Source organism: Megalobrama amblycephala, linkage group LG3 (assembly GCF_018812025.1).
Source record: "Megalobrama amblycephala isolate DHTTF-2021 linkage group LG3, ASM1881202v1, whole genome shotgun sequence".
Classification (NCBI taxonomy): domain Eukaryota; kingdom Metazoa; phylum Chordata; class Actinopteri; order Cypriniformes; family Xenocyprididae; genus Megalobrama; species Megalobrama amblycephala.
In genome coordinates this window covers 9,871,560-9,896,397 of record NC_063046.1, presented here as the reverse complement: position 1 = coordinate 9,896,397, position 24,838 = coordinate 9,871,560, and the positions used below count along the sequence as shown (strand labels likewise).

Below are 24,838 nucleotides of genomic sequence, written 5' to 3'. Positions count from 1 at the left end.
TCACAGGAATAAATTACAATTTACAATATATTTAAATAAAAAAGTTTAGTTTATTTTGTAATTGTAATACTATTTTATATTTAATATATTGCTGGATTTACTGCATTTTGATCAAATAAATGCAGTCTTGCTGAGCATACAAACCTTAAATCGTACAGACCCCGAACATTTGAATGGTAGTTTAAATTTCCAGTTCCAGTTCATTCCCATTAATTCTCATGGAAAGTTTCCAACTTTGAAAATTCCCGAAATTTTGCAACCCTAAAATATAAAGACTTCACCTTTAAGATTAGGGTCAAATTTGTAAGCTATTTATGTAGAGTTATTGTTATTATTTGATGCAACATTAATTAAAGTAAAGAAATAGATGTTAGATGTGTCCCCAGAGGTTGCGCATTCAAATTAGATTTATACTACCGGTTCCACAGTGAATCAGTGGGACTCAGACGGCAAACATATGGAAGCAGGAGGGCAGAAGTGTTGACCCAAATTTCCCCTGCAGCTTTGAGCGACTGACTCACACTCGCTGCACTCACAGACTTCTACTGCCCTACACACGACTTACATTATTCTTTCACCAAAAGAGACCGCCACTCTCTGCATCAGAAAAGATAGGAAGTCTCTATATGCCCCACCTCTTGGGTGACTGATATGTGGCAGAGTCTCTACAGTGAAGATATGCACCCCCAACACATCTCATCCTGCTCCCGAAACACCCCCGCTAGGCTAATAGCACCCGCAGGTTTCATTTGTAAGGCGCCATAGAAACGCCACCACAATAGGCCCCATCTCGAGTGGGCCCATCTGGGTGTCTTTGTCGGGGCCGCTGAAAGCCACAAAGGCCTGCTGACCTAGAAACACATCAATAAGGGAGAGGGGAGTTCTTCCGATGACAAATTGAAGAGCTGAGGAATTTTTTTTTCTTCCGTTGGTGATGGAATATGAGAGGCATCCCGGTTTGTAGGCAGAGTCAGGAAGAGGGCAGGAAACCCCTCGTTCTCTCCTGCTGTTGGAGGAATCCTTCAGAGGCTTTAGACCTGTGTGGGTTTGAGGCTGTTTGTCAGAGAGAATGCAAGGTTGAAACTGCCAGTGTTTGAGAGGAAGAAGCCGACTGTCAGTGTTTGTGAGTGGACCATTGATGAGCGCTGTTACAGGAAGTCAGTGTGAAGTGATGCAAAATGTCTATTTAAAAATAAGTGTTGTTTATTATATATAAGCCAATAAATTGTTGACCAGTCAGCTATACTCAACCATTTTGCCACTAGATTTTTTGTTATAAACAGTTATTTTTTTTCTTCTTTTTTTTTTTTTGGTTGTAATTTTGTAAGTTAATTTACATTTTTTTTAAAAACACGGTCGATCAAAAGTGCGGCGTCAGTAAACATTTTTAAAAGAAATTATTACTTTTATTCAGCACGGATACAGTAAGTTAAGGGACTGTAAAGACTTACATTTTTTTTGTAACAATTTCAAATAAATGCTGTTCTTTTTTTAAACTTTTTATTTATTCAGAATCCTAAAAAAAAAAAAGTTTCCCTGTTTCCACAAAAAAATATTAAGCTGTTTTCAACATTGATAATAATAAATGTTTCTTGAACAGCAAATCAGCGTATTAGAATGATTTCTGAAGGATCATGTGACACTGAAGACTGGAGTAATGATGCTGAAAATTCAGCTTTGATCACAGGAATAAATTATATTTTAAAATAAAAAGTTTATTTTAATTTGTAATTGTAATACTATTTCATTATATTACTGGCTTTACTGCATTTTTGCATTTTGATCAAATAAATTCAGTCTTGCTGAACATAATAAAGTTCTTGAAAAGAACCTTAAATCATACAGGCCACTTACAGACAATCATTTGAGCAGTAGTTTAACATTTATGTAATTTATATAATTTATATATATTTCAGTTTGACCATAAAATGTTTTTCTGATATATATATATAATTCTATTAATATGTACACATACAGTATCGGTCAACATTATTATTTTTAATGTTTTTGAAAGAAGTCTCTTATGCTCTTCAAGGCTTCATTTATTTGATCAAAAATACAGAAAAAACAGTAATATTGTGAAATATTATTACAATTTAAAAATATAGCTGCAAGCAGCAATTACGGGGCCAAGCAAAAAAGGCACAACAAGACAGCCAAGATGGCAGGGAGCATCAGACCAGCCGAAACAGTAAGCAATTAAAGACCTATTAGGATCATTTTAGGCAAAAGAGCTGAAAAATGATATATTCAGTCAATAATAAAGATTTAATGGTTTATCACTTTGACTAATAGGTGGCGCTGTGACAAAATTAACGTGGTATGGTCAGAGTGAGGTAACAATGACACTCGCTAAGGATATGACTCCCGTGAAAATAAGTCAACCAGATCAAAAGTTATAAGCATATGAAAAAAACACTAGGTGGCGCTGGTTTGAAACTTCTCAGGCTCCTTCGGGACCTTGTGCTGATGACTCATACCAAGTTTCGTAACAATACGCTAATGCTTTCATAAAATACAGCATTTTTGAACAAAATTCAAAATGGCCGACAGCCAAAATGGCTAATATGGGAAAATTGGATATCATTCGACTCGGCATGATGCCCCTAATCTAACAAGACCAAATTTATGATTTTTGGACAAACATATTTTAAGCTATAAGCAAAAATAATGGCTATTTTGGCTTTTCTGAATCTCCAGACCAGTAGGTGGTGTTGCGACGAAACTCAGCATGTAGGCTCTGGTCTTGCTTGGGATGATTTGTACGAAGTTTGGTGTAAATATGATAAATCATTGCAGAGATACAGCCATGAGTCCAAACTGGGTGCTCTGCGTTAAATTAATTTGCGTGTTTTTTGAGAATGGTTGAGTTTATCAAAAAGCTTTTGATAACTTTTTGCCAGAATGGTCTAAAGATGATCTGGTTAAATTTTCATGATAATCAGACCAACAGCCTAGGACGAGTTCGAAAAAGTAGGTTTTTCGCAAAATTCAAAATGGCGGACAAACCATAAGTCGAAACCTAGCGTGTTAGGTATCGTTAGACTCAGCAGGGATTCAGGAGTGTAAAGTCATGACTCTTTTGAAAATAAGTTGACCACACCCATATTGATAAACATTTGAATATTTTATTTTACCACTAGGTGGCGCTGGTGCAAAACTTCTTAGGCTCGTTCAGGGCATCGTGCTGAAGACCCATACCGAGTTTTGTGACGATATGCTAATGCGTTCATAAAATACAGCATTTTAGCACAAAATTCAAAATGGCCGACGGCCAAAATGGCTGATATGGTAATAATGGATATCATTCAACTCGGAATGATGCCCTGAATCTGACGTAACCACATTTATGATTTATGGACAAACCATTCAGAAGTTATTAGCATAAATATCCATTTTTCATATCTCTGGACCAGTAGGTGGCACTGTGCCGAAACACTGCATGTTGCCTCAGGTCATGCTTGTGATGACATGTACAAAGTTTGGTCAGAATACGATAAATTGTTTTGAAGATATAGCCTTAAGTGTGATTTTGCGAGCTTTCGGTCGAATTCTTTTGTGCCCTATTCGAGAACGGATGGATCTATCAAAAAGCTTTTGATAACTTTTTGCAGTCATGGTCTGAAGATGATCTGGTCCAATTTTTGTGAAAATCAGAATAACGCCCTAGGAGGAGTTAGAAAAAGTATGTTTTTTGGATAAATCAAAATGGCAGGAAAATTTTCATGAAGGAAAATGACGTCATAGGGTGCATTCGAATCGTCATGAGCCAAGGAATCAGAGGACAAAAGAATTTTGTTTCTAGCCCTTACGGTTCAAAAGTTATTAACATAAACAGAAGTTCAACTTTGCACAGCTGGTGGCGCTAGAGGGATTGAGTTAGAGACACCAAATTGGCTATAGACACAGTTCAGACTGTCCTCTATCAGTGTGCCAAATTTCATAACTTTTTACCATACGGTTCTATGGGCTGCCATAGACTCAAGAGCGGAAGAATAATAATAATAATAATAAATATAGCTGCAAGCAGCAATTACGGGGCCAAGCACAAAAACGGCACAAGAAGCCAGCCAACATGGCTGGGAGCATCAGACCAACAGCAGCAGTGAGCAATTAGAAAAAAAAAGTTATTAGCATTTTTGTCAATTTTGTTATAACTTTTGACCACAAGGTGGCGCTGGTCCGAAACTTCTCAGGCTCCTTCAGGGCATTGTCCTGATGACCCATACCAAATTTATGAATTTTGGTCAAACCCATCAGAAGTTATAAGCAAAAATAGACATTTTTCATATCTCCACTCCAGTAGGTGGCACTGCGCCGAAACACTGTATGATGCCTCAGGTCATGCTTGTGATGACATGTACTAAGTTTGGTCTGAATATGATAAAGCATTACAGAGATACAGCTTCAAGAGTAATTTTTGCATCATGCCTCAAATTCATTGCTCTGGTATACAAAAACGGTTTGACGAATCGACTTGAAATCCATAACTTTTTGTCGGTATGGTCTGAAGATGATACGGTTCGATTTTGGTGAAAATCGGAGCAACGGTCTAGGAGGAGTTCGAAAAAGTAGGTTTTTAAGGAAAAACAATATGGCGGACAGGAAGTTCACCTGACTATGGCAAATTTGATATCTATGTTCTCACCATGACCCAAGGCATCTAAAGAGACCAGTTTCATTACAATCGGTTAATATAGTCAAAACTTATCAGCATTTTTGTCAATTTTGTTATAACTTTTGACCACAAGGTGGCGCAGTGCCGAAACTTCTCAGGCTCCTTCAGGGCATTGTCCTGATGACCCATGCCAAATTTATGAATTTTGGTCAAACCCATCAGAAGTTATAAGCAAAAATAACAATTTTTCATATCTCCACTCCAGTAGGTGGCGCTGCGCCGAAACACTGTATGATGCCTCAGGTCATGCTTGTGAAGACACATACCAAGTTTGGTCTGAATATGTCAAAGCATTGTAGAGATACAGCTTCAAGAGTAATTTTTGCATCATATCTCAAATTCTTTGCTCCGGCATACGAAAACAGTTTGACATATCGACTTGAAATCCATAACTTTTTGTTGGCATGGTCTGAAGTTGATACGGTTCAATTTTGGTGAAAATCAGAGCAACGGTCTAGGAGGAGTTCGAAAAAGTAGGTTTTTAAAGAAAAACAATATGGCGGACAGGACGTTCAGCCGACTATGGAAAATTTGATATCTATGTTCTCAGCATGACCCACGGAATCTACTGAGACCAGTTTCATTACAATCGGTTAATATAGACAAAAGTTATTAGCATTTTTGTAAATTTTATTATAACTTTTGACCACAAGGTGGCGCTGGTCCGAAACTTCTCAGATTCCTTCAGGACATTGTGCTGATGACCCATACCGAGTTTTGTATCGATATGCTAATGCGTTCGTAAAGTACAGTGTTTTAGCACAAAATTCAAATTGGATGATGGCCAAAATGGCCGATATGGAAAAATTGGATATCATTCGACTCAACATGATGCCCCGAATCTAATAAGACCAAATTTATGATTTTTGGTCAAACCTATCAGAAGTTATAAGCAAAAATATTCATTTTTCATATCTCCACTCCAGTAGGTGGCGCTGCTCCGAAACACTGCATGATGCCTCAGGTCATGCTTGTGATGACATGTACCAAGTTTGGTCTGAATACGATAAAGCAGTGCAGAGATACAGCTTAGAGAGTGTGTTTTACATCATGCCTCAAATTCATTGCTTCGGTATACGAAAATTGTTTGACGTATCAACTTGAAATCCATAACTTTTTGTCGGCATGGTCTGAAGATGATACGGTTCAATTTTGGTGAAAATCGGAGCAACGGTCTAGGAGGAGTTCGAAAAAGTAGGTTTTTAAAGAAAAACAATATGGCGGACAGGAAGTTCAGCCGACTATGGCAAATTTGATATCTGTGTTCTCGGCATGACCCAATGAATCAACAGAGATCAGTTTCATTACAATCGGTTAATACAGTCAAAAGTTATTAGCATTTTTGAAAATTTTGTTATAACTTCTGACCACAAGGTGGCGCTGGTCCGAAACTTCTCAGGCTCCTTCAGGGCATTGTGCTGATGACCCATACCGAGTTTCGTAATGATACGCTAATGCGTTCGTAAAATACAGCATTTTAGCACAAAATTCAAAATGGTCGACGGCCAAAATGGCCGAAGTGGGAAAATTGGATATCATTCGTCTCGGCATGATGCCCCAAATCCAACGAGACCAAATTCATGATTTTTGGACAAAACCATCAGAAGTTATAAGCAAAAATAGCCATTTTTCATATCTCCGCACCACTAGGTGGCGCTGCGCCGAAACGCTGCTTGTTGCCTCAGGTCATGCTTGTGATGACAGGTACCAAGTTTGGTCTGAATACGATAAAGCGTTGCGGAGATACAGCCTTATGTCTATTTTAGCAAGCACTACGTACAATTCGTTCGCGTGTTTTTCGAAAACGGTTTGAGGAATCAACTTGAATTCCATAACTTTTTGTCGGCATGGTCTGACGATGATCTGGTTCAATTTTCGTGAAAATCGGAGTAACGGCCTAGGAGGAGTTCGAAAAAGTACGTTTTTCAGAAAATTCAAAATGGCGGAAAAATTTTCATGACGGAAAATGACGTCATAGGGTGCATTCGATTCGTCTTGAGCCAAGGAATAAGAGGAAAAAAGAATTGTGTTTCTAGCCCTTATGGTTCAAAAGTTATTAACATAAACATAAGTGCAACTTTGAACAGCTGGTGGCGCTAGAGGGATTGAGTTAGAGACTCCAAATTTGCTATGGACATAGCTCAGACTGTCCTCTAACTGTGTGCCAAATTTCATAACTTTCCCGCAAGCGGTTCTATGGGTTGCCATAGACTTCAAGAGCGGAAGAAGAATAATAATAAATATAGCTGCAAGCAGCAATTACGGGGCCAAGCACAAAAACGGCACAAGAAGCCAGCCAACATGGCTGGGAGCATCAGACCAACAGCAGCAGTGAGTAATTAGAAAAAAAAAGTTATTAGCAATTTTGTCAATTTTGTTATAACTTTTGGCCACTAGGTGGCGCTGGTCCGAAACTTCTCAGGCTCCTTCAGAGCATTGTCCTGATGACCCATACCAAATTTATGAATTTTGGTCAAACCCATCAGAAGTTATAAGCAAAAATAGCCATTTTTCATATCTCCACTCCAGTAGGTGGCGCTGCGCCGAAACACTGTATGATGCCTCAGGTCATGCTTGTGATGACACGTACCAAGCTTGGTTTGAATATGATAAAGCATTGCAGAGATACAGCTTCAAGAGTAATTTTTGCATCCTACCTCAAATTCATTGCTCCGGTATACAAAAACGGTTTGACATATCGACTTGAAATCCATAACTTTTTGTCGGCATGGTCTGAAGATGATACGGTTCAATTTTGGTGAAAATCGGAGCAACGGTCTAGGAGGAGTTCGAAAAAGTAGGTTTTTAAAGAAAAACAATATGGCGGACAGGAAGTTCAGCTGACTATGGCAAATTTGATATCTATGTTCTCAGCATGACCCAAGGAATCTACTGAGACCAGTTTCATTACAATCGGTTGATATAATCAAAAGTTATTAGCATTTTCGTAAATTTTGTTATAACTTTTGACCACAAGGTGGCGCTGGTCTGAAAATTCTCAGGCTCCTTCAGGGCATTGTGCTGATGGCCTATACCGAGTTTTGTAAAGATACGCTAATGCGTTCGTAAAATACAGCATTTTAGAACAAAATTCAAAATGGCCGACGGCCAAAATGTCTGATATGGGAAAATTGGGTAACATTCGACTCGGCATGATGCTCTGAATCCAACGAGACCAAATTTATGATTTTTGGACAAACCCATCAGAAGTTATAAGCAAAAACATCAATTTTTCATATCTCCACTCCAGTAGGTGGCGCTGCGCCGAAACACTGTATGATGCCTCAGGTCATGCTTGTCATGACATGTACCAAGTTTGGTCTGAATATGATAAAGTGTTGCAGAGATACAGCCTTACTTCTATTTTCGCAAGCGCTACGTACAATTCGTTCGTGTGTTTTTCGAAAACAGTTTGGGCAATCGACTTGAATTCCATAACTTTTTGTCACCATTGTCTGAAGATGATCTGGTTCAATTTTCATGAAAATCGGACTAACGGCCTAGGAGGAGTTCGAAAAAGTAGGTTTTTCAGAAAATTCAAAATGGCGGAAAATTTTTCATGACGGAAAATGACGTCATATGGTACAATCGATTCGTCTTGACCCAATGAATCAGAGGAAAAAAGAAGTTTGTTTCTAGCCCTTATGGTTCAAAAGTTATTAGCATAAACATAAGTGCAACTTTGGACAGCTGGTGGCGCTAGAGGGATTGAGTTAGAGACTCCAAATTTGCTATGGACAAAGGTCATTCTGTCCTCTAACTGTGTGCCAAATTTCACAACTTTCCCGCAAGCGGTTCTATGGGCTGCCATAGACTTCAAGAGCGGAAGAAGAAGAAGAATAATAATAAGCGTACGGAACGCCAACAATAACAATAGGTGCCTAAGCACCTTCGGTGCTTGGCCCCTAATAATGGTTTTCTATTTTAATATGCTCTGAAATGTCATTTATTTCTGTGATGCAAAGCTGAATTTTCAGTATCATTACTCCAGTCTTCAGTGTCACATGATCCTTCATTATTCATTCTAATATGCTGATTTGATACTCAGTTATCAATGTATCAATGTTGAAAACAGTTCTGCTGCTTAATATTTTTTTGGAACCTGTGATACTTTTTTCAGGATTCATTGATGCATTCATTCAAAATAAAAATCTTTTCTAACAATATAAATCTTTACTATCACTTTTAATCAGTTTAACACATCCTTGCTGAATAAAAGTATTAATTTCTTTCAAAAAAAGAAATAAAAAAAATACTGACCCCAAACTTTACAAAAGATTCCTATTTTAAAAAAATGCAGTTCTTTTTTTTTTTTTTTTTTTTTTTTTACTTTTTATTCATCAAAAAAATCCTGAAAAAAGTATCACAGGTCATAAAAATATATAAATCAGCACAACGGTTTCCAACATTGATAAAAAATCATATCAGAATGATTTCTGAAGGATCATGTGACACTGAAGACTGGAGTAATGATGCTGAAAATTCCGCTTTGATCACAGGAATACATTATATTTTCATAGAGTTTTATAAAGTATATTAAAACAGAAAACCATTATTTTAAATTGTAATAATATTTCACAATACTACTGTTTTTTTTTTGTATGTATTTTTGATCAAATAAATGCAGCCTTGATAAACAGATGAGACTTCTTTCAAAAACATTCAAAATAGTAATATGTCCAGACTTTTGACCAGTACTGTATATAATTGTTTAATTCTTGTATGTTTTAATTTTATATTATTTTGTAATATAATACTGTATTGTACAGTATATTGCTTTGCTGTGAAAAAAAAAAAACTATTTACATAAACACTGATTAATTTTTAACCGTCCAAATAAACCAGCTTTCTGAAATGAATCAGACTTCACAATAATTCAGCTGAGACAGAATAGATATTTTAGATAAGAGAGTTTGATTATTTGCCTGCCAGTCAACTGCCACTGGAAGAAACTGGAAATACTAACAAATACATTTCTTCAGCAGCTATTTTAGACCTTCTTGGTGCTTTCAGGGTACATAATGTAAATGTAAATATAAAGACAGTAATAGTAATGGCATTTTTGGCCACAAAGATTTTCTTCTCACTAAGAAAATATAACTCATCTGCAGTTATGAAAACGTTTATCTCAGTACCTATCTAATTTAGCAAATGTTTGTCTGTATAACTGTATCTGACGGAGGCTTCATTGGACAAAGTATAGTGTTGAAGAGCTGGTAGATGGATCAAGACAGGTGTTCCCTTCTCTCTTCCTCAGTGCTGTTTTGTAACAGAAATATATCAGTATTCATGTGTGGTGGAGCTGCTGATGGACTGACCATTAAATTCATTACGAATACTGGCTTCTGATCCTGTTGTCAGACACCCCATGATAAAGCGGCTAGTGTGTTTGGCATCACTAGCAACCAGAATAAACAGTTGTTCTATTATTTCAACTAAGGTTAGTGTTGTTTTTGTTCTCCACGTTGGGGTATTTACAGTATCAGATCCGATGGTGTCTCTCTGGCCATTCTTTTGTCAGGAGGCGCGTCAAGATGCTCACCGCTCTGTGTTTCGGTACAGTTTGGGTTGATGTATGTGGCATTGATGGTGATTTCTGTTCACAGAGGAGGACCGCTATGACAGCTACTCCCGCATGCTGCTCAAGTACTTCCTGGCGGAGGGTGTTGTGTGCGGACATGAACTCTTCCTGGCATCCGCCCGAGATCACCCTGATGAGATCATGCAGGTAAGAATCAAATCATGTGTTCACACTCGGCCCTTTTGACACTTTAGTCAAGTTTTTTGGTTCTGTGAACTCTTAAGTACATCAAAATACATTATTTACAACCGTATTCTTCTTATATAAGCAGTACCTGGCCCTCAAAACAATAAACCTTGATAAATCTGTGAAAGATATTATTCTCAGCATTGGTCAGGAAGAGTTTGGCTGGGAATAGTTTGATTTATTTATTTATTCTGACTTCATTTGCAACGTTTTTTGCTTCATTTGGTCAAACATTTTTATTTTATGTTAACATTATTCACATCTTTTCTTACTTAATTCTTTTATCAGATATTTTTTATTTTATTTTGACATATCTTTTTAGCTTCATTGTTAGATATTTTTTATTTATTTATTTTATTCTGGCATCTTTTGCATCTTTTATTGCTACATTTGTTGATCATTCAGTTGCTCAAACATTTTTTTTATTTTATTTCATTCACATCTTTTCTTCATTGTTTGATCTGACATTTTATATTATATTTTGATATTATTCACATTTTTTCTTGCTTCACTATTTGATCACACATTTAATTTTATTATTTTATTTTGACATCATTCACCACTTTTAATTCATTGATCAGACATTTTTATTTATTTTATTTTATTTTATTTTTAATATTTTTTATATAATTCACATCTTTTCTTGCTTCAATATTTGATCACACATTTAATTTAACTTAATTTTATTTTATTTTTTGACATTCACATCTTTTTGTGATTCATTGATCAGACATTTTTATTTTATTTTTAATTCATTTTTTATTTAATTCACATCTTTTCTTGCTTCACTATTTGATCATACATTTAATTTAATTTAATTTAATTTAATTTAAGTTAATTTTATTATATTATTTTGACGTTCACATCTTTTTTTTATTCATTGATCAGACATTTTTATTATTTTATTTTATTAATTTTTGTATATAATTCACATCTTTTCTTGCTTCAATATTTGATCACACATTTAATTTAATTTAATTTTATTATTATTTTGACATCATTCACAGCTTTTCTTGATTCATTGATCAGATATATATATATATATATATATATATTTTTTTTTTTTTTTATATAATTCACATTTTTTCTTGCTTCATTATTTGATCACACATTTTATTATTTTTTTATTTGATCTTATTTTGACATTATTTGCATCTTTTCTTGCTTCTTTTTTTGATCAGACCTTTATTTAATTTTAATTGTATTTGTTACCACATAGTCTTATTAATATGTGCATGTCATTTAGGGCTGTCAAACGATTAATCGCATACAAAATAAAAGTTTGAGTTTGCATACTATATGTGTGAGTAATATGTGTAAATAATATGTATATATAAATGCACACAAATTAATGTATATATTTAAGAGAAATATGTTATTTATGTACAAAAAAATTTATTTATGTATAATATAAATTATATAAAAATATAAATAAATACATATACTTGTAAATATTTCTCAAATATATACATGGATGTGTTTGTATTTATACATACATAATAACTACACACAGTACACCCACATATATTAGACAAACTCAAACTTTTATTTTGTATGTGATTAATCGTGTAGAATACAACTGTTTAAAATTTAAATGGTTGTCTAATCCATACTGTTTCATGTACTGCATTTAAAAAAAAGCATGCTAGGCTGTTCTCAATGTCTAGTTCACAGTGTGCTTTAGGCAGTTCACTAAGATTCAATTCCAAACACAGACAGTCTTTTCTTTCTTCTGATACATGAATGTTTTTGTGTGGGAGCTCAGGGAGTTACCTGTGTTAACAGCGCTAACGAGTCTCACCTTAATGACAGTGGACAGGAGTTCGTCTCTCGCTGGCCCCTGATTGGCCCCCAGTCAACACAAGCTTAATGAGGGCCTGTTGTTGCCCTTCAGACTGTTCCTGCACTGAGCTTTTATTTGTGAAACAGTCTCTGTTTTTTGTTATTGCATGGTCTGTATGAATTTTCCCCTAAGGGAGACATTTCCCTTACCTTCATTTTGGCATTTTTTGGCATTAACGACAGTGTCAACCCTGTTGTTTAAACAACAGCTTCTGAACTGCTTGCACTATTTTGATGTGTTTGTTCATACTTTTGGCCTTGTTAAAACGGGTCACTTGACATTTATTTCCCTTTTCACAAGTGAGCTCTGGCCAAGACTGTGGCTTAAACTAGCTTTAGTCTGTCTAGATACAATGTAAAGATCTAGAAAGAACTATACCCACCCAAACGTTAAGAGTTAAAATATAGACAAAATATTTGATTTGTCAAATATAAAAATATGTAGCAATTTGTTTAATGTGAAACTGTTCCAGTTTTAATTGCCTCTCTAAAGTTTTTAGTAAGATGTCTTGCCATATTCAGATTGCATTTGTCAACTAAAATGGTCACTCTAGTGGATGCAAAAAATGATTAATTGACATTATTCCATAATTTTTATTTTTTGCTTTCATTTTTATTTTCTTCTCTGTCTAAAATATATGCATATTTCAAAGAGAGAAACATGTAGGACAGGACTTGATTTTGTCCTTTGGGAATTAAATATAAATAATTTATAATAAATTTTGCAATATTCCATTAAAAAATAAGAATTGTCCATTTTGATTTCGTGGTGACTTTAATGTTTTTTTATATACATATTTTCTGAAATAGGAACTCCCTTCTCCAATTGTGGATGACGTTGCCAGCCTGAAAATCGGTGAGGGTCAACCTCAACCAAGCGACCCAGAGAATCCAGACACAATGAAAATTGCCTGGCGCTACCAGAACCAACCTAGAGTTCAGGTAAAAGACCTTTTATTCAGTAAAACATTGAGAAATTACCCTCACACATTCAAATAATGTATTAGATGACATTTGCTAAAAGTATGTTTTAAACTGATAGCCCTGTTTATAAAGCAGTGGTTCTCAACTGGTTTTGCTTCAAGGGTTAGTTCACCCAAAAATGAAAATTCTGTCATTAAGTACTCACCCTCATGTCGTTCCACACCCATAAGACCTTCGTTCATCTTCAGAACACAAATTAAGATATTGTTGATGAAATACGTGAGAACACTGACTCGTTGGCCGTTCACGTGCGCAGCATGCATGCGTGTGATACTGACACAGGAGCTGGCCAATAATGAGTCGACATTCTGACGTAGAACCAGGAAGTGCTGTACTGTGTTTACTACATAAACAGCATAGGAGAATGACAGGGTAGAGAAGAAATTGTTGAATAAAGTCATTATTTTTGTTTTGTTTTTTGTGCACCAAATGTTTTCTCATCACTTCATAACATTAAGGTTGAACCACTTTAGTCACGTGAACTGTTTTAACGATGTCTTTAGTTCTTTTTTTATGGACATTGAATTTGGTAATTACGTTGCTTTCTCTGGGGGATAAAAAAAAAAAATTATGGATTTTATCAAAAATATTTTAATTTGTGTTCTGGAGATGAACGATGGTCTTACGGGTTTGGAACGACATGAGGGTGAGTAATTGATAACAGAAATTTCATTTTCGGGTGAATTAACTCTTTCAGAAACCCAGGTTTACATTAAACAATGAGTGACCTGCAATGTAGCAAAATTATTTATGGTATACTATTTATAATATAGTGAACAGCCACTAAAGACATCTACTCTCCGCCTACTGACTTAATGCGTAAACATTATAGGAAGAGCGCTAGCCAGACGGGATTTAAACTTTGTTGGCTGAAGACCCGAGTTTGTTTTGAAGATGAAAAATGCTACCAAGCACAATGTTCTCTCACCATTCCTGATTTCTAACACACACTCACAGCGTTCGGCTGGTCTTGCCACTGTCAGAGCAGAAACAAAAGCTGCTGCTCTCCGTATGTTTTTCCGTCATCTCTGTGCGCATTCATGTGTAAATTTTGTGAGCTTATTTCGTCCAATAGATCAGAAGATCTGAAAAAGCCCATACTTTTACCCGCCCATAAACCCTCCCCTCAAAAAAATCAGGACAGAAGTGGTTGAAAGTGGACAAAAGAGACAGATTAAAGGTGCAGTGTGTAAATTTTAGCGGCATCTAGCATTGAGGTTGTGAACTGTAACCAATGGCAGCTCACCACTCCCTTTCGAAGCAAAATAAAGAGACTATGGTGGCCGTCTGGCCGACACAAGTCAAAGATGTCGTCGTCCGAGACAGCAGAGAGTATGTTAGCCAGTCAAGCAATGAGGTTCCTTCTTACTTATAACAAAGAACGGTCTCTGCTTCTAATAAACCTGAAGACTACTACTACTACTACTACTTCCTCCTTGTGTCTATTCAATGTAGTGATGATGCAAGCTGCCTCTAAAAACACGAACGATTTAGAAGAACAACAACATAGTGATGAAACGTACTCTGTAGAGTGTTTGACCCACGGTGTACGTGATAGAAATGCCTCCTCCTAAGCTAATAAAAACATAACAGTTCATTATGTAAGGTCTTTATACACCACAGAAAACATATATATATATATATATATATATATATATATATATATATATATATATATATATATATATGAAGAGTTTGGTTCCAAAACGCGATAAACGCCATTTTCAAAAAATTGAGTTTCCGCCAAAATCAGTATTGTATCTGGTCGGTATTGAAAAGTCATTTATTAATTTTGCGCAAAATGCGATATCCGTCGTGTTATTCTGTCATGTTTTCTCCATTTCTTCCCAAAACGCGACAAACGCCAGTCTCCTTTTTCTGCAGAACGCGATATATCCGCTCTCCACCAATCACAGCGCACCATTCCACACACTGTAAACATTAAAGGCTTTTTTAAAAGCCGTTTTTAATACCAATGTACTCGGCAAATGTGTTTATTTAACCGTGCAGTGGCGCCAGATACTCTTTAATCGGTAATATCAAATAATTCATAACATTAACAAGATGACCATTGGAGCGACGGCTGAATGTATTTTTAGTAAATTGGCTGAATATAAGATAAATATTGGCAAAGTTTAGACTCTGTCATACATGTGAATCAACTTACTTTGTTGTGTATTTTCAATTTGAAAAATAACTTTTATATTGATGGATTAATTGCATTTTGAAAAAAAAGTGTCATGGATTTGTTGCATTTTGGGGAAAAAATTATACGTTTTTATAATAAACTTTTTAAAATCAAAATGTAGATTTGAATTTTTTTATGTTTTTATGTCCAAAAGATGCTATGTGAAAGTTTGAAACAGAAAATAGTGGTTTTCATCTTGCCAATGTTTTGGTAAAGAAAACACCTTTTTACTCAAAATAATCAAAATGGAGTTATTGCGTTTTGGAACCAAACTCTTCATATATTGCATTGCATTTCTGTCAGTAGATCCTCCCAATTTTACACATTGCACCTTTAAAACACCAGGTGTAAATGGGAATGTGTCTCTCTCATCTACTTGTGATCCGATCAACCAAAACATATCTTAATACCAGGTGTAAACAGGGCCTGTGACTCATTTTTAGGTTGTGACCAACTACTTTTATACTGGCTAAGAAAAGGAGGGGGTTGGGAAAAATAGCGTCCCATAATAAATATATCAATTCCTACCCACCCAGCGCTGTGAATGGACTTTCGCTGTTCTCATTCACAGTTTAGGTGGATTACTCACGCTTAGCTGGTTATAGGTGGACTTAAAACCCGAGGAGACAGGAGGACATGGCGGTTCTATTCAACCTCAAGCCTTTTACAATAGAACAGCAGCTTCCAGCACCCCCAAATCCCTTCACAGCCCTCGCCGTGGCGTCCTCGTGCCCCTCTTTCTTCCGTTTGGAGAAAAGACCCCTCCCGCCAGCCCGTAATCCAGATTGCTATGGAGATTAGGGGGACACCAGTGAGTCCCCAAAGATTTCACTCTTTCTGTCTGAGTTTCCTGACAACTTTTGCTCTTTCTCTTCCCTGTCTTTCCCTCCCCTCCTTCTCATTGGATATTCTTTCCATTCATCAAAGAGTCCTGAAAAAAAAAACTACCACTGTTTTCACAAAAACATTAAATATCTGAACTGTTTTCAACATTGAGTGGCAAATCATCATATTAGAATGATTTCTGAAGGATCATGTGACACTGAAGACTGGAGTAATGATGCTGAAAATTCCACTTGGAATACATTATATTTTAAAATAACTGTTTGCTTATAATTGTAATAAAATTTCACAGTATTTGTGTTTTTACTCTTTTCCTCTTCGTCTCATTTTCTTATTTCGCCCCCCCATCACCCTTTCTTCCTCTCTGTCTCAGAGGGGATACTTACCCTCCTTAACCTTTATCATACCTCTGTCCTCTTCACAAAGCACCAGTAAATCTAGTAAGGGATTTGCATCCTAAACATGGAGTGCCCCCCTCGTTTCACATTCTCAATGGAGAAACCAGATCAAAGTTCAGTCAGTCAAAACCCATCCCGTAACGTTAAAGGGGTCGACACGACCTGCCCACAATACGAGGATGAGTGCCAAGCTGTCAATCTCCGAAGGTGGTGCTGGAACACATAAGAGTCGCTGATCCAGATCAGGAAAAGATTAGGGGTTCACCTCACTGCTCATTAGAAACTCCAAACCTCAGGAAAACATCTGCCTGTGTGCAAGTGTGTTTTTCTAAGCTCAGTCTTTTCAGAAAGTCATTATGTTCTCAATGGCTTAACGAATCATCTGGGTTTCTTACAGTTCAACAATGGTTAAAGGTGCCGTAGAACATCTTTTTAAAAGATGTAATATAAGTCTAAGGTGTCCCCTGAATAACTGCCTATTTTGGGGCATCATTAAATATGCACTGATTCAGGCTGCACGGCCCCTTTAAATTCTCCTGCTCCCCGCCCACGGAGCTCGCGCTTGCCTTAAACACCATAAACAAAGTTCACACAGCTAATATAACCCTCAAAATGGATCTTTACAAAGTGTTCGTCATGCAGCATGTCTAATCGCGTAAGTATGGTATTTATTTGGATGTTTACATTTGATTCTGAATGAGTTTGATGGTGCTCCGTGGCTAACGGGCTAATGCTACTCTGTTGGAGAGATTTATAAAGAATTAAGTTGTTTATGAATTATACAGACTGCAAGTGTTTAATAATGAAAATAACGATGGCTCTTGTCTCCATGAATACAGTAAGAAACGATGGTAACTTTAACCACATTTAACAGTATATTAGCAACATGCTAACGAAACATTTAGAAAGACAATTTACAAATATCACTAAAAATATCATGATATCATGGATCATGTCAGTTATTATTGGTCCATTTGCCATATTTCGCTGTTGTTCTTGCTTGCTTACCTAGTCTGATGATTCAGCTGTGCACAGATCCAGACGTTAATACTGCCTGCCCTTGTCTAATGCCTTGAACATGAGCTGGCATATGCAAATATTGGGGGCGTACATATTAACAATCAAGACTGTTACGTAACAGTCGGTGTTATGTTGAGATTCGCCTGTTCTTCTGCGGTCTTTTAAACAAATGAGATTTATATAAGAAGGAGGAAACAATGGAGTTTGAGACTCACTGTATGTCATTTCCATGTACTGAACTCTTGTTATTCAACTATGCCAAGATAAATTCAATTTTTAATTCTAGGGCACCTTTAAATGAATGAATGTTTAAAGGGATAGTTCACCCAAAAATGAAAATTGTCATCATTTACTCATTTACTTACTGTTGTTCCAAACCTGTATGAGTTTATTTCTTCTGTTGAACACAAAAGAAGATATTTTGAAGAATGTTGGTAACCAAACAGTTGATGGTAGCCATTGACTTACATAGTAGGAAAAAGGGTCCCACTTTATATTAAGTGGCCTTAACTACTGTGTACTTACATCAAAAAATAAGTACAATGTACTTATTGGGTTCATATTGAATTGCAAAACACTTTTGCTGCTATTGAGGTGGGATACGGGTAAGGTTAGGGAAAGCTTTGGTGGTATGGGTAGGTTTAAGGGTAGGCGTAAGGTGTAAGGGAAGGGTCAACAGTGTAATTATAAATGTAATTACAGAAATTAATTACAGATGTAATTACATGCAGGTGTTTTTAAAATATAAGTACAATGTAATAACATGTATGTACACAATAAGTGCATTGTATCAAATTATTAATTTAAATTTAGGCCACTTAATATAAAGTGGGACCGGAAAAAGAAAAAAAAAATACTATGGAAGTCAATACATGCCTCCCAATTTGTGTACTTATGCACTATTCTTTGATGTTTTTAAATATAAATAGTGCAAGTAGTGCATTCACACTGAAAATTCCAAAAAGAAAAAGCACACTTTAAATACCCGGATGATGCACTAAATTAACGGAAAAAACAAAGTGTGGAATGTTGGACACTTCATGCACTCACTGTAACAGCTTTAATTACGTAGTGGAGGGGAAGGGGCTGTCAGACTCCAATGTTAAATGACAAAATAACCTTATACAATTCACGCACTACATGGATGAGTACATAGTGCATGAGTGTATAGTGTGTCATTTGGAATGCAACTAATGACTACCGTCAACAGTCTGGTTACCAACATTCTTCAAAATATCTTCTTTTGTGTTCAGCAGAAGAAAGAAACTCATACAGGTTTGGAACAACTTGAGGGTGAGGAAATTATCACAGAATTTTCGTTTTTGGGTGAATTTTCGCTTTAAAAAGCACTTTATTATGCACTATTGTACATCCAGAAAGCTTCACAATCATATCAGGGGAAAATGATCATGATTGAGGAAGAAAATGACTGTCAATAGTTGTAAAGAGGGTATAAAATGTACTTTCATCACAGGCTCGTTTACACCAAGAACGATAACTATAAAGATAACTATAACGAGAACTACACTGCCAAAAGTTTGGAAACACCCCTGGCAAAGTGTGGTTTTGGACGATAGCAGCATAAATCCTTATCATTTTTTGATGCAAATACATTAAAGTAACTTGACTTTATCATTGAAGACCAGCAATAATACTTTTCATTTTGATTACACAATAATGGCAATATATACATGTCAAAGTCAGACATGCCCCTTTGCCAGCTGTGATGCCTGGTTACTGGTTTAAACTTGGACCAGGTTTGTAAAAGATTTTTGGGTCAGCACACCCTAATAGCTTCAACAATTGATTGCCAATTAAGTTTAGAATACAATGAACCAATTAGAACCCAGTTTAGGTCAGATAGCTGCTAATGGTGGATATTTTGAGGACTTAAAAAAGGTTTTTCTATGTATAAACTGTTTATGTAATAAAATATGTTTTCGTAGTTTGTGTTGTCCCTTATCAGTGCAAAATCATCACAAATTAAAAAGGATTAATGCCAATATTGTCCAAAACCCCACTTTTCTAGGGCGTTTCCAAACTTTTGGAGGGCAGTGTATATTAGCGTCCACACCAGCGGACAATACCTTTATGTTTATTCTGCAGTTCTGTCGTCTGCTGTTTTAAATGCTCGAGCTCTTTAAACAGGATGGATTCTGATTGGCCGTCAATGATTGTATCGTTCATCAGCTGGAAAAAATTGTTCTAAGTGTCAATAATTTCTCTGTGCTGCTATCGTTATAGTTGTGTTGTCATAAATGTTTTCTTTCTTTTTTTATAGACTGCATTGGCGTCCTCAATGAGGTTTGGTCATTACTATGACGTGTCCAAAACCATGGAGCCTGAGCTACGGCAAGCAGCCAAATGCCACAGTTTTTATCAGCTCCAGGAAACACCAGTAACCACAGGATCAAGGTAACTAAGGCCATGTTCACACGGCTGCAGAATATGGTTGTCAGTCCTGTATATGGTTATCTTCACACACAGTTCAGTTATTTACTGGAGTGACAACCCCATTCTGTAACCAAACTCACACCTGTAAATTTCCAGGACTCACAACAGCATTCTCGGAAAACCCACACTGTGAACGGAACCGGACTGGACAACTAGTTGTTTGTCGCATCATACAGTGCAAGAAAATCTACTGTGTGTTTTGGGTTTTCTTGTGTGGTTTTGGTAACTCACAGTGATGGAGATATGAGCTGTGTGCTATCTGAAGGTTTTAGATCCAGTCACTGTTCTCCACCGGAGCAGCTCATGTCGGTTTTGTGTTCTACGCGCAACTCAAATGATTCGCTCTCCACCCAGATATAAAAAGCTGGTGTCGGTTAATGAAGATTTGACAGATGAACTCGTGGTTCAATTGGACATTTAGACATTTCAGCTTTATGGGGCGAATTCCAAACAGTGTTTTTGCACCCTTCAGGAAGGTGACGCCATTTGTAGAGCTCTCCTAATTTAAGTGAACAACTGAATCCCTTCATGAAGGGCCCTTCCACAAGTCCGTTAGTGAAGGGAACATGCAATAGTTACTTCAAGGAAGTAATTTAATCATTTATGGTCATGTGACCCAGGGTGACAAGTCTTTGATTCATTTTAAACTAGATATGTTGGTGGAGTTGGAGTTAACGTATAAACAGAAGAATTCAAGTTGTTTACACAAATTTTTGTCATGCATTTCATATTAAAGGCACAATGTTTTTTTTTTTTTTTAATAAAATATCCAAAAATCACTTGCACGGTGTTATATATTCATGCAGCTGTGTACTTTCATTATCCCAAAAGTTCCCAAGGATTTGTAAATCCAGAGATACTTCCCGGTCAAAAATGACCGGCTTACAAAAAATTGCTTATAAATCTCACATTATGCTATATTATCACCAAATATTGGATTCAATCTTTTTGTCAACTTGTTTTCTTTCATTTAGGACTGGTTTTGTATTGTTTTTTTGTTTTTGTTTTTTGCATCTGATTAATCATAGGCCTCATAGATCTGAGAGTTGCCACCTCAGTTTTTGAGTGAAAAAAGTTTTTCAATTTTACAAAAAATATGAAAAAAATTTGCAATGTTTATCACACTAGTGTGTTTAAGCAGGAAATGTGTTTTGAAATGTTTTTTATTTTGTTTTTTATTTATTACAAAAAGGCATAAAGTCACACTTGTGGTGTTCCTGGTCAAAAATAACCAGCCTACAAAAATAGCTTATAAATCACTTGTTACACTATTTTATCACCAAATATTGGATTCAATCTATTTGTCAACTTGTTTTCTTTAAATTAGGACAGGCTTTGTATTTATTTTTTAAACTAATTGATCAAAGGCCTCGTTGATCTGAGCTTATTTTGGTCAAAAATGACCACCCATTGAAAATAAGTCGAAAATCAGAGAAAAAATTAGTGTTCAGGAGCATGTTCATCATGTTCACGTTCACATAAATACATGTGGCCTTGGACCTCTGCATCTGTGGATACATGCATATTCGTGTATCGCACACAAAAAGAGTATTACAGGCTTTCTGCTTTTCTTTTTGCACAGAGATGAACTTTATCCTTTTATCAGTGAGGCTCAGATCAATGAGGCCTACAATCAATCAGTTTCAAAAATAAATACAAAACCTGTCCAAATTTAAAGAAAACAAGTTGACAAGATTGAATCCAATATTTGGTAATAAAATTACGTAATAAGTAATTTTTCTGCAGGCCGGTCATCACCCAAGTGTGATTTTGTGCCATTTTGTAATAAATATAAACAAAATAAAACCATTTCAAAACAAATTTCCTGTTTAAACATTAAAGCACACTAGTGTGATAAACAGTGCAAATTCTTTTCATATTTTGTGCAAAATTGACAAAAAAAATTTCATGCAAAAACTGAGGTACATAAGCTCAGATAAATAAGGCCTAAGATCGATCCGTTCCAAAAATAAACACAAAATCGGTCCTAATTGAAAGAAAACAAGCTGACAAAAAGATTGAATCCAATATTTGGTGATAAGGAAGCACAATGAGAGATTTATAAGGAATTTTTTACAAGCCGGTCATTTTTGACCGGGAACACCACGAGTGTGATAGGGTTTTCAACACCGCACAAGGGTTAAGTAAATGCTGTTGTTAATCCCAAAAATGGACAGTGTGAACATACTAGTCTTCTTGAATATCTATTATCAGTATCTTAATGACTGTTTATTAGTTATGGCCAATATTCAAAATGAATTGACACAAAAATGTGATTTATTTCAAGCATAAACCAGCTTTGATAGTATTGACAAGATGTACACTGCTGTTTAAATGTTTGGGGACCGCAAGATTTTCTTTCAATGAATTTTGTTTTGAAAGAAGTCTCTTAAGCTTACCAAGGCTGCATTTATTTGATCATGAATACAGTAATATAGTAAAATATTATTACAACTGTTTTCTATTGTGTTGACAAACTAACTTTTTAATGGGAGTGCATGTATATGTCATCTTCAGAGCATCAGACAACAGAGTCTGCCTGTCTTGCGTAAATATCTATATTGCTCTGACAGGGCTTTTATTATTACTCATGGAAGTTCATAAAAGAATGCTTATGATCAGGAACAGCTTAACCAAACATTATAACTGAACACACACGGCCTTCTGCACTTATCTTTCATATATGTCCTTCTAGCATGATAAGTGCGCTAAGTATCGTCACATATCTCCAAGAAGAAAATGCTTTCTCAATGCTGATGTCACGTTTCTGAGGAACACATCTGCAATTTCGTTTTATGACGGGTGTTCAGCCTAATAAAGGTTTTCGTAAAAACCTCTCTGTACTTCCAGGTCCTAGCCAGCGCTGCGTGAGACGGGGTTAAGTCTTCAGTGGTGTTTGCGATGCGGTTGTTTTATGGTTGCGAGGGGTGCCCGTGTAGAGGAGGCAGGAGCTTTGGTTGCATTAAAGTCTACGGCATGGCCGCAGTGCAAACAAATCAATCTGGAGCCCCTGGTTCATGGAGCCTCTCTCTGCTTTTTATGTCCGCAAACAGAGAGGTCTTCTAATTGTTTATCTGCATAACAGCACCATAGTGAAGGGGTCGTGTTCCCAGCCTATGTTTACTCGCATCGGTAAATGTGTTCCTGTGTGGCGATACTGTGTCGGCGGAACAGCTTGTGCCGTGGCAGCAGCATGATGGATGCCGTGGCCTACGCAGGTGTTGCTTTTGGAATTTTGCTGTCATTCCTTCCTCCGCGTTCAGTTTATTATGATTTTATGACGTGTTATAATGCAATCATAAAGCTTTTAGCCATTAGCTCTTTTAGAACGCCTTTTAGATGTGTTTTGGTTCCACAGGAACACCGAGAGACGTTATTCCTAGTACATATATTGCTGAAGAGTTTCTAGTCGTCATGTAATTTCCAACCCAGGCTCGTTGGAAAAACATGCCAGTGGCTGCATTTCTGCAAAATGATTTTACATTGCATGTTTCCTGGCATGTTTTGTGTGAATGTGGAAAATTTTATTACGTTGGTTGTTAGGGCTGGGTATCGATACAGATTCAGTTTGATTCCGATTCACAAGATCTCGATTTGATTCTCGATTTTTGATTTGTTTCAGCGAATTCAGTGATTACATTTTCAGTGGCCCCACCATTAAAAATTATAATAAATGAGTAAAATAGTTATTGTTTTTGATGTTTTTGACCCATGTATCCCTGTATTGTAATAAACAAGATTATGACACCAAAATTTTAGATACCAATTTCAATGCCACTGCTAAAACTAATATAAATTTTTAAAGGGGTCCATGATTATAATTTCACTTTTTTAACTTTAGTTAGTGTGTAATGTTGCTGTTTGAGCATAAACAACAGCCGCAAAATTACGACGCGCAAAGTTCAATGCGAAGGGAGATATTTTCTTTTTCAGTAATCGCTTTTTAAGGACTACAACAAACGGCTGGTAGGGACTACAACGAGCTGGTTGGTGACATCACAAACCCCAAAATGTACATAAACTCCACCCCCAAGAACATACAACAAAGGGGGTGAGTCCATGTTGGGCTGCTTTAGAGAAGAGGAAGAGTTGTTGTAGTAGAGTGTTGTTGACATGCCGTCATTTTACGCTGGACTGCTTCACAAACAAGGATCAATTCAACGTTGGATTTGTACAAAAGATTAACATGACGGCACATGCTAGTGGATGAGTTGAATCAACTCCACAGCAACTACATAACTTTATCCACTAACCGTTCAGAAACGTCCAGTTTCATTATAAAACTTCCTGAGTCTCTCCATCAGTGTCGACTCCGGTTTGATCAATGTAAGGCTGAACACTGTTACTGACAGTCCTCATTTTGGCTGCGTGAGATTCTCCAGCTTTGTTGTTGTTGAGCTGTTAAAGATCCGCCCTCTTCTGGAAAGGGGGCGGAAGCAGTAGCTCATTTGCATTTAAAGGGACACACACAAAATTGCTGTGTTTTTGCTCACACCCAAATAGAGGCAAATTTGACAAGCTATAATAAATGATCTGTGGGGTATTTTGAGCTTAAACTTCACAGACACATTCTGGAGACACCAGAGACTTGTATTACATATTGTATAAGGGGCATTATTAGTCTCCTTTAAAGACTTAGTAAGCTGTCATTAATTAAACAAAGG

General features: G+C 36.3%; 1 protein-coding gene across 1 annotated transcript in view; it reads left to right on the top strand.

Moving 5' to 3' along the window:
- Positions 1 to 24,838, top strand: part of elp4 (elongator acetyltransferase complex subunit 4) — a 106,231-nt gene that overhangs the window by 4,699 nt on the left and 76,694 nt on the right. Inside the window, exons 3-5 of the mRNA XM_048183769.1 lie at positions 10,285 to 10,406; positions 13,098 to 13,229; positions 20,002 to 20,135. Of these exons, the coding sequence (XP_048039726.1) occupies positions 10,285 to 10,406; positions 13,098 to 13,229; positions 20,002 to 20,135 (388 nt within the window). The remainder of the gene's footprint in view (positions 1 to 10,284; positions 10,407 to 13,097; positions 13,230 to 20,001; positions 20,136 to 24,838) is intronic.